At 41.9% G+C, this 10,282-nt stretch overlaps 1 protein-coding gene across 1 annotated transcript; it reads right to left on the bottom strand.

Annotated features, from left to right (window-relative positions):
- Window positions 1-1,990: 1,990 nt before the first annotated feature.
- On the bottom strand, window positions 1,991-9,835 carry LOC134489865 (vomeronasal type-2 receptor 26-like). Its single transcript, XM_063292737.1, has 6 exons — window positions 9,627-9,835; window positions 8,065-8,356; window positions 5,882-6,697; window positions 4,559-4,792; window positions 4,079-4,205; window positions 1,991-3,124 (listed from the first exon to the last, which is right to left on the bottom strand). The coding sequence occupies exons 1-6, from the start codon at window positions 9,833-9,835 to the stop codon at window positions 2,208-2,210; spliced, it is 2,595 nt and encodes an 864-aa protein (XP_063148807.1). The 3' UTR covers window positions 1,991-2,207.
- Window positions 9,836-10,282: the final 447 nt, after the last annotated feature.

The following is a 10,282-nucleotide window of genomic DNA, read 5'->3' as shown; positions in this document are numbered from 1 at the left end:
TTTTGGTGGCCAATTTTTGCCCCTCCTCCTCTTCCTGCATGCAAAGTGGTATTGCTCACTTAGCCTGATGAGTGGTGGGTAGCAAATTATAGGATGTAACTTCTGGCCTCTATTTGAGCCTGAATGTACAGGGGTCCCCCAAGGCCTGAAAAATATTTCAAGGGTTCTTCCCAGGTCAAAAAGTTGAGAAAGGCTGCACTAAAACAATGGCTTTCTTTAGAGTAGATAAGTAGGGCAGAAAGTAGCTTGAGATCTATTGCTTATGAATATGTATGCATGCTCATATCATCATATGAATATGTATGCTTACATCATTTCCTTCTCTGTAATGTATAAAGATCAGTGCATTCCTTTTGTTTTCAGGGGAGATACCCACTATCCTTTGGTGAGGTCCCCTCCAGTGTGCATGCTTTAACTGCAGTTAAGCCTTGATTATTTGCTTTGAGTCCTGCATTTGATTCCACAATACCAAGCTGAAAATGATTTTTTTTATTTCTTACACACTTCTCCTTCCCATACTTTCCACACCACAAATAATTTATATATCTCAATCAAATAGGTGGATAAAGATCACAAGTGCAACCAAGTGCCATCACCTCATGATAGAAGTCCAAGAGTCTTTGTGTTCTACTTCATTTATTTGATCTGGGAAGGTATTACATGCAGAATGAACCCAACAGAACTGATGTGAGAGCTATGGAAGTTTCAGATACTACACAAATCCAGTGGTGTCCACAGGGTATGATTTAAAAAATTGAGACTGCAGCCACAACAGGGTGATCAAAGCTCCACCCATTTTTATATGTCTCACATGTGCGAACCTCTAAAACTGGGTCGAGTTTCAATTCCACTGTGGTGGACACCATCTTGGTACTAGAGCGAGTCTTAGGTCCATTGCTTTCACTTCCTACCACAGCCTCTGTGCTGTTTAAGGTTCTGAACACCACATCAAAGATCTTTTGCATCTACCCCTACTAAACATGAGCCATGTACACTGGAATTCGTCTTGTATGATAACCTGATAGCAAGAAATAGGTCACAAAATGATGGAGTTTTTAAAGGTTAATAAAAGAACTCCAAGCAGCTAACAACAATCTTGCAAAGGAGAAGCGTGAACCAAAAGAGAACTTGCACATTAAGCTTAATTACGTTCAGAAATAAATTCAGTCTTCACACAGTAGTTAGATGAAGAAAAAATAGAGATAGTTTACTTTTATTCAGTAGATCTGGATAAAGGTAGATTCATAGTAGAAAGTATTTAATCATCACTGGTTCTTTGTAGACACTTTCTATGTAGAACAGAAAGTCTGCGTGCAAGCGAGATGGAAGGACAAGAGCTAAATTCTGCGGCACCTCCTGCTTGCAGGTCTGCCCACGAGGTAATGGAGATTGTTAAAACCCCCAAACCCAAGAAAAAGGAGGAAGTGGAAATCAGGTGACCCATGTGACATCCCACAAGCACAATAGAGATACGTCTACTAGAGAAACCCCTTACTAGGCTTGTGAGACAATGCTGAGTTGACCCCTGATAATTCCAACACAAAAAAAGTCTCTCTTCATTTCTGGCAAAATTTAATGTTCCTTGGAAATCAAAGGAGGGACAGGGAACTTAAAATACAAAGCAAAGACCAGATTCCAACATCAAGAAGCATACAAATGTAAGACACATATGTAAGGAGACCCCCTTCAAGGGTTAGGTTCCTTCTTCCTACAAATGAATGGAGACTGACTGGTGCAGCAGTAGAACTTCATTTGGGTCTTAGCTCTTTCCTGCCATCCTCAAGCAGCAAACCCATGACAGGTTGACTCACTCACATCTCACTGGATTTCTCAAAACTAATAATACGTAACTCACAAAACTAATTAAAAATCAGGGGAAAGAAAACTGTATTGGACCATTCTTGTTTGCATCCACAGTCAGATGACACCAGGCAAAATCCCACAAAACAATGGGAGTTTGATTTCCGCAGGAGTTGCATTTTTTAAAAAGTTCATTAATCTGTTTGAAATCTTTCTTTTCCTTTGTAAAAGAGTGATGGTCCCATTCTATCATACCTTGAAAAGAAGAGATAGATTTAAGCAAATTTAGTAAGAATGGAAGTATAAAAGAGATAGAATAGCTTTCCCTAAGAAATTACCACATTTAATCTAAACATTTGTTTTGGGGAACAGAGATAAGCAAATGGTGCTTGTTAAGTGGTGCTGGTTTAAAATGACATTTCTGTTCTGCTTTTCAGAGTGAGTTGCTGTTTTGTATTCAGCTCAGGCCTGAACAAAATGATGTAGCACTTGGGGACAAAGAGGCAGCTCAGCAGCCCAGCACTGGAGGCCAAGATGGAGAAGACCTGCACGGCCACCATGTATTTGCCCTTGGTGCTCAGGTAGGTGGGCACGAAGGAGACCCAAACGCTGCAGAAGACCAGCATGCTGAAGGTGATCAGCTTGGCTTCATTGAAGGCCCCAGGCAGCCTCCGTGCCAGGAAAGCCACCGCCAAGCAGACGGCTGCCAGGAAGCCCATGTAGCCGAGGGCAGTGTAGAACATGGCGACTGAGCCTTCGTTGCACTGCAGGACAATCTCCCCAGCCTGGGAATGCATATCCAAGTCAGGGAACGGGGGAGCGGTGCCCAACCAGAGAGCACAGATCGTAACTTGCACAGCAGAGCAAGAAAGGACAATGGAGTTGCCCAAAGGCTTCCCCAGCCATCTCCTCACACTATTGCCTGGCTTGGTGGCCAAGAAGGCCAGCACCACCATGATGGTTTTGGCCAAGAGAGAAGAGACGGCCACGGAGAAAATGATGCTGAAGGCTGCTTGTCGTAGAAGGCAGGTGGCTCTCCTTGGCTGGCCAATGAAGAGGAAGGAAGACAAGAAGGAAAGCAGGAGGGAAATGAGGAGCACGTAGGACAGGTCCCGGTTGTTGGCCTTGACTACTGGAGTTTCCAGGTGCTTAACAAAGATGCTTAAAACAAAGCCAGTGCTCGAAGACAAAAGTAGAGCGAAGGAAGTAAGGACGATCCCCAGATCTTCTGTGTAGAATAGGCAGGTTATCACTTTAGGAACACACTGATCTCGGCCCTTGTTGGGTTGCTGGTCCTCGGGGCATTTGGAACAGTGGTCAGCGTCTGCAAAGAACAAATGCAACACCCACCTTCCTCAGTGGTGTGGAAATCTCTCAGTGTTAAAAAGGTGGGTTTTTAAAGATTTTTTTATCCCACCTTTATTGTATTTATAAATAACTCAAGGTGGGGAACATACCTAATGCTCCTTCCTCCTCCTGTTCTCCCCACAAGAACAACCCTGTGAGGTGGGTTAGGCTGAAAGAGTGGCTGAAAGCCCCCCAACTGGCTTTCATGACTAAGGCAGGACTTGAACTCACAGTCTCCTGGATTCTAGCCTGGAGCCTTCCAAAAATGTGGAATTGGACTGTTTTTGAGGCACTTTGGACAAATTGGGTGTGGGGAATTGCTACGAGAATGATTTTGAGAAACTGGAGAAGCACCTTTATTCCAGATATTAAGGACTGAATTCACAACGTGTGCCATTTATGGAGAAAAGGCACTTTTTCCGATCAAATAAAAAACGATGAAGTATATTTACCATTGGCTCAGATTTCACAATAGGCTCCATGAATTGAGCTTTCTTCTCTTTAATTTGAAATGTTCATCTCCTATTAGAAGACCTAGGTGTATCATCTCTAGATCAAGTATTAAATACGCCTAGATTTTTCATATTTCTTCCTTTTTTCTGTTTTCCTTCCTATTCTGTATTATTAATGATGAGCTCTCTTATATTTTTATTATGCGTTTCTTCTATTCTTTGGTAGTGAGGCAGAGGGATTTTGTACTTCTGTATAATTTTTTAAAATATAATGAAACAGTTTTTCAACACTCTACCAGCTCACTTTCAGTGGGAGAGAAACAGTTCCGAATTGTATTTGGAAGTCCCTTGTTTTGTAATTGTGGAAAAATAAAAATAAAAATGTGGGATATGGTTAGAACCAATTAAACAGGTAGAAATAATTCTGGATATCAAAAACTAGTAAGACATGGACAGCTTTTCTCTCTGGACTCACCCACCTTCCTGAGTGGAAATGGTCCCTTCTGCACAAGGAACACAACTGTAACAGCAACGTGGCTTCTTTTCATCAACCAGCCTGACAAATCCGGGCAGGCAACTATCCACACACCAAGAACGTGGCAGGGGCTAAAGATAAAGAAGCATTCAGTGAAATAGGTGGAACTGATGGAACCATGGTTCTGATAACGAACCTGAATGAAATTTGATCAAGGCCTTTAAGATCCGATCCTTTTAACTGAGTCTTCCATGTCCTGTCTTTGCCTCTTTGGGGCAGGAATGTCTAAGTATTTTGCAAAGAGCCATGCAGAATGTTTCTGGTTCTGCCATTGCTATAACAGACATAAGCAGAAAAACAACCCTCAGTTCTGTGGTGGAAGGCGCCCTTCTGACACACAGTTGGGAGGCTCAGGTGGGGAAAAGACTCACATTTCAGACAGAGCTTACAAAATGCGGGAAATGAAAGAAATTATCTTCCCTACCTTGTTGACCTGTGTGGCCCTCATGATTGCATCCTGGTCCATTGTGAGCCTGAATTTGGCTTCTGAGCATCCCTCTCTTTCCAGACTCCCAACATTCACTTTGATAACAGACTGATTGGGAAACTTCACCCAGTACATGATGTCAGAGTCAGCTGCCAGGTCACCTTTCTCATCCACATATACTCCCTCTATGGAATTATTGTAATACTGGGAGATGCTCAGGAAAGGGTGAAGCTGGAACAGCAAAGCAAAATGAATCAGTTGAAGAAAACAGGAAAGCAAGACTGATATCTAACCTCTCAAAATTCCACATCTGACCTTCCTGTAATTCAGGGCTTAGTCGAGGGGCTAAGGGCCATTCCCCAGAGCTGAGCTTAAGGGTCTCCACCCATCCTTGATTTGGAACAAAACAATGCTGGCCTGGTATTTGTCTCTCTTCTCAGTCACTTTCCCTGTTACTTGACTTCCCTTCAAGGTCATGGGTGACCCAGCCTAATAGATTGCAGGCACCTGGACGCTGCTCTCAGACAGTTTCAGAATGAAGGGCGCAAGGCTACTTTAGCACCTATATGGCTGAACGTGACTTAAGACTGTCTCACTCATGGACTGAGGATTCGATGAAGAGAAGGTCATGGGAACAGGCAGAAGAAAGAAGTTGCTAGGGCACACCTCTGCTGCAGCTTAGCTGCAAATTAGGAACTGCATCTATGGTGATCTGGTTGGGAAGACATTGCACCAGGAGATAAGACACTCAGTTACTAGTTCTCCCTCAGCCATGGAAGTTCCCTGCATGACTGGGCCTGTCCCTCCCTCTCACCCCAAGAGCCAGGATGATGCAGTGATGTAAGTTCCATGTTATGTGCAGAAAGATCATTAGAGTTCAAGGTAGTGGGAAAGAATATTAAAAGAAACAGCCATATTCAACATACCAACCGCTCTCCTAATTCCCAAATGATCCCCCAGATATCTGGCAACAAGTGCAATGACAAAACTGTTGTTTGAACCCCTAGGCTGCATCTTCTGAGATAAGGTACAGAAAGAAAGATTTGTCCAAATGGGGTTTATTAGAGGGTATGACTGCACCTCATCGTTTCCTTTACATTCTGCCAGAGGCTAAATAAATTCTCATATTAATTTCATTACAAGATATAGAAGCTGCTCCAGTTGAAGGTGACTCTGAGCACCAAAGCATAAAATCAGACAAAAACAATATTAAATGTAACTATGAAATTATGGGAAACCCCAATAAAAGGCAAAAGTGCTGGAATGAAAGAGTTGATTCCCATTTTCAGCTGAAATCTTTGTGAAGGAATAGGGATATACCTGCCAAGGCCGCACTCTCTGAACTCCGGACCTGTTTCCATTCCTTGTTGCCCTTCTCTGGGATCGGAGAGAATAGGCCGCATGTAAAGCATGCGCTACGGTCCAGACGGTGTGGTAAATGTGGTAGCCGTCCAGGGACAGAATCCTTTCCCGTAGCTCTTGAGACACACTCCTCCGTTTTTCTCTCTCTCTGCACCTTATCCAGCCTTTCACAGACAGGGCATGCTTCAAATAGGAACATGAAAATTCTAGAGCTACAAATTTCTTAATAAGAGAGTAAACGTGGGGGAAATCATCGTAACTTTTCTTTTCATTTGTGCGACTAAAGAAAGAAAAAATACTATAGATGTATTTTCTGGAAGGCGAAACAGTATATGACAATGGCAAGGTGAAGTCCCAGAAAGCTGTTGTGATCCAAACTTTCCCCACAGTAGATCTCCCTGTAAGAGTCAGTAACCGCTGTGCACCTATTAATCCATGTGCAAAGGTTGAAGCCTCGGCATAGTAAAGAAAGACGTTGACTTGGCTCCATTTGTTGAAAAGACCGACACGCATGTCCTTATGAATAAAACCCATTGAAATGCTTTGTGAGAAAACAACACAAATACCATTCTGGTCAAGCATGGGTGTGAAGTGACTCATGAATTTCTCTCCATTTTCGGTATCTGTAACAACAAGTCCCACCAAGGTCCATTTGAAACACTGCAGTAGTTTGATGATCCCTAGATACTCGTTTGTTTCTGTGGGGAAAGTTGAGTAAAAAAAAGGGAATCGTTTTCTGTCACTCAAAACCTGGGAAGGAAAAGTGTAACTCACCTGAAAAGAAGGGAAAACGTTAACATTTTCTTTCAGATCAAAACCAAAGTATTGATTGCCAAGTTTCTGGGTAAAGTTGCTAGTCTTTAAATATTTGTGGCTGTTTTTTATTATGTATATATTTATTGGTAGGTCTAACAACTTAAAGATGTGATAAAATACAACCAAAAATATAGCAGTGCTAATAAAATCAGAAAAAAATAGATAGGATAATGAGTAACTGAGTGACATTTGTAGAAACTAAAAGTATGTCCATAAAACGTTAATGAAAAACTAGTTTGATCCTTTAACATATTATCAGATCTAGCCATATAGACCATCTATTGCTCCATCTTCTCAGGTTTTTTCAATACAATATTTTTTTTCAATACAATGCTGTTTATGAAATATACCTGCTATTGTTCATACAACTCTACTATGCAAGTGCCCTACAGTATTAAATGTAAAAAAGAAAGAAGGTAAAAAAATGGATATACAATCAATATTAATCACAGTTTCAAATGTCAGTGTTACAAGCGCTATAATCATCTGACTTTTCCTCAGAATCAAATATAATGAATATATAATAAAATGAAAAACTGAAGGAAGAGTTATTGTGGTATTTGTTTTTCAATCATAGTTTCGGTCTTAAGATAAATCACTTGCTATTAAAATATCCATTGTATTATTGCATGGTATATATGTACTATATATGTATGTTAATATGAATATGAATATGGATGTTTCTCTGCCTGTTAATAAAAGACAAACAAAGCAAATTTAGCCATTCTGAAATACCAAAAAAGAAAATTAAAAAAGAAGCAAAAAAGAAAAGAAAAAACAGGAAAGAAACCAAGAAGCTGTTGAGCTTTTACACATCTGCAAATTTGCAATATTTATAAATTTTTATCCCCCGCTTAGAAACCGATTTGTAGATGATTATATGTGCCACGCTGTATCCCATATTGTGTGTGTGGCAACCATTCTGGCTTAAATTTAGTTAAACTTCTGTTGAGTACATATACTGTTAGATTTGCCACTGCTGCATATTCTCCAAGTATGAGTTCCCAATCCGATATGGTCAGAATTGTCTATTTCTTCCAAGGTTGAGCAAAATTGATTCTTGCTGCTATGTTTCTGGCCATTTTGATGGGTATGCTGTTCCAAAGTTCCTGCTCAGGCCCTGCCACTCCCCCCATCAGCCCTAAAACTGTTCATCCCCAAATAGCCCATAAGACCCTCCAATCTGGACCAGGGCCCTGGCACAGGAATCTCATCTGATTCACATCTAATTCAGATTCTTGAATCTCCTCCCTCACTCTTGGTGCCCATCATGGAAACCTTACCCCCTTTCTAATGGCCAAGCGATCACGCCTGCACAGATCTACCTGTGGGATCTTGTAGGTGTTCAGCAAATTTGAGACATGGATGGACATGGCTGTATCAACTCCTTCAAGGATCGCCAGGGTGTTTCTCTGCTTTCCGCAGCTGTAATTTGGAACATTTGCCTCTCCCTTTGAAAGCAGGTCCAGCAGAATCTCTGAAGTCACTTTTGGGGTGAAATGGTTGTCATAAATATTGTAGCCCAGGGTGACGTTGGGTAAGAGGTGGGGATTCTGGTTAATCTCCTCAATGGCAAAAAGGAAGGACAGGAATTTCCAGTGCTGTGTGGAGCCTTTTCTGCAAATATAGGTGGATCACATTCGCATCCTGCATTCAGTCAGAAGGACATATTTAATGAGTACTCCTTTGATTCAAATGCTAATAAGAAATGCTTATCAAAACCTCCAGGCCTAATTTCTAAACCTCTGCTTGGGTTGAATTAGAGTCCAAATCAGAGCACTGCAGCCACCACAATGTCATTTTGTCTCCTGATAAATACACCCAATTGTTCCTAGGCCATTACCTGCAGCAGGTCACCTTCTCCAGAGAAGAGGAGCCAAGTAGACCTACATGGGAGTAGTCAGTGTTTCAGAGAACCTGGTCTTAAGTGCCTTCAGATCTGGTAAATCAAGAACAACAAACCTCAGGATCATTACCCACCCTTTCCTCAGCAGCTGATTTGCTAAAAACCAAGGAAGAGTCACTTACAACTGCCCTGCTACTTGCAAGGGTCACCCCTACTCCCTTCTCTGCCCTGTCCTATAATTATAGTCTATAGTCTTTCCAGGCTGAGAAGCATTTCAGTCAGTGTTGAATTTTACAGTGTAATTAGTTCATTTTGGAGTAGCCGCAGCTCACAAACATTTGGCCGGAATAGGAGATTAGAGCAGGACAATGATTAATCATTCATTTAGTGCAATCCCACCCTCAGTGCAGGATCTACATACAGTGTGATAAATCTGCGGATGGCGCCCAGATTAAGGTGCCTAGTTTTGTTCTGACTGGGATGAAGTAAATCCCAACTGTTAGCTGAAATCTACTTTTCTAGTCTTGACTTCTGGAGGAAGAGAAGAAAAGGGATCTGATAAGGGGACAGACTCCCCAACTAGGAATGTGATGTCCTGCCCCAAGATCAAGCTCCCAATGGACTCCCCTCCTACTTCTTGGTTGCTCATATCCGACCTGCCTTCCATGACAATCCCCCACCACAATCTCTCTCGCAAAAGACATGGAGAGGCTATTAGGAATGTGATGTCCTGTCCCAAGATCAAGGAAGCAACAGTTGCACAGTAATTGCATTGTGAAAACATCCAGCAAGATGTTTTTAATATTTGTATAAAGAGTAAATACAGAATCTTGGAAACTGCAAGAGGGATTTCCAACCCTCCTTTAATCATAACTTCAGTAAGGGAACATTTGGAACCATTTCTTCCCAACCTGGGCTAAGTTGCCCTCTTATATCTTGGTTGTTCATATCTGACCTTCCTTCCATGACAATCCCCCACCACAATCTCTCTCGCAAAAGACATGGAGAGGCTATACCTCCATCACACAGAGGGTGCCTTACTCAAAAAATTTAGCAGAAGGAGTCTTGTTGAACTGGTATTGAACAAATTGAGCAACTGTGGAAGAAGTGATCCCGCTGATGAGGTGGTCTCCTGGTCTGTAGTGATTCAGTGACTTTACTTCCTCTGGCTTCAAATTCAAGGGGCATTTAGCCTTCAGCACCCCACAAGTCAGGTTGGGCAAGAGCAGAAGAAGAATCAGCAGGACCATAGTTGGTACGTTGGGTAGAGTCACTTGTTCTTCTCAAATGTGTCTAAGAATAATGAAGGACTGAAGCTTCTGTGGCTTCCCTTTTTCAAGAGCACTCAGCCAAGATTTTATATTTAAAGGGAAAGAAAAGAAATTCCCTGGTCTTACCCCACACCTTCTCCTGAGCAATAAGTGGCAAAGAAGGCATTTAAACACCCAGATTTTATGGCAGAAGTTATCAAATCATGTTGTTCTTCAGTCTGTTGTTTACACTGAAGGCAATCATTGGGGGAATGGTCTGGAGAATCAGCAAGAAGACAACCAAGACATGACTAATTATAAGGGGAAGCATCACCTGTGCAATGTCCAGAACTCTGGGTGATCTCAGGGGCTAAGACACAGCTGGAGAAGTTGCTGATGCAATTCTTACAACCATCAACTTTTTCAGTGATCCATCTGAATAAGAAT

Source organism: Candoia aspera, chromosome 2, assembly GCF_035149785.1.
Source record: "Candoia aspera isolate rCanAsp1 chromosome 2, rCanAsp1.hap2, whole genome shotgun sequence".
Lineage (NCBI taxonomy): Eukaryota > Metazoa > Chordata > Lepidosauria > Squamata > Boidae > Candoia > Candoia aspera.
This window is presented reverse-complemented; position numbering and strand designations above follow the sequence as displayed.

Coding starts and splice junctions, on each gene's coding strand:
- LOC134489865 (XM_063292737.1), bottom strand. CDS start 9,835: ATGGTCCTGCTGATTCTTCTTCTGCTCTTGCCCAACCTGACTTGTGGG. Junction 6,698..8,064: donor ACACCTACAAGATCCCACAG/GTAGATCTGTGC, acceptor CCTTCTTTTCAG/GTGAGTTACACTTTTCCTTC. Junction 4,793..5,881: donor AGAGAGTGCGGCCTTGGCAG/GTATATCCCTAT, acceptor TTGCTGTTCCAG/CTTCACCCTTTCCTGAGCAT.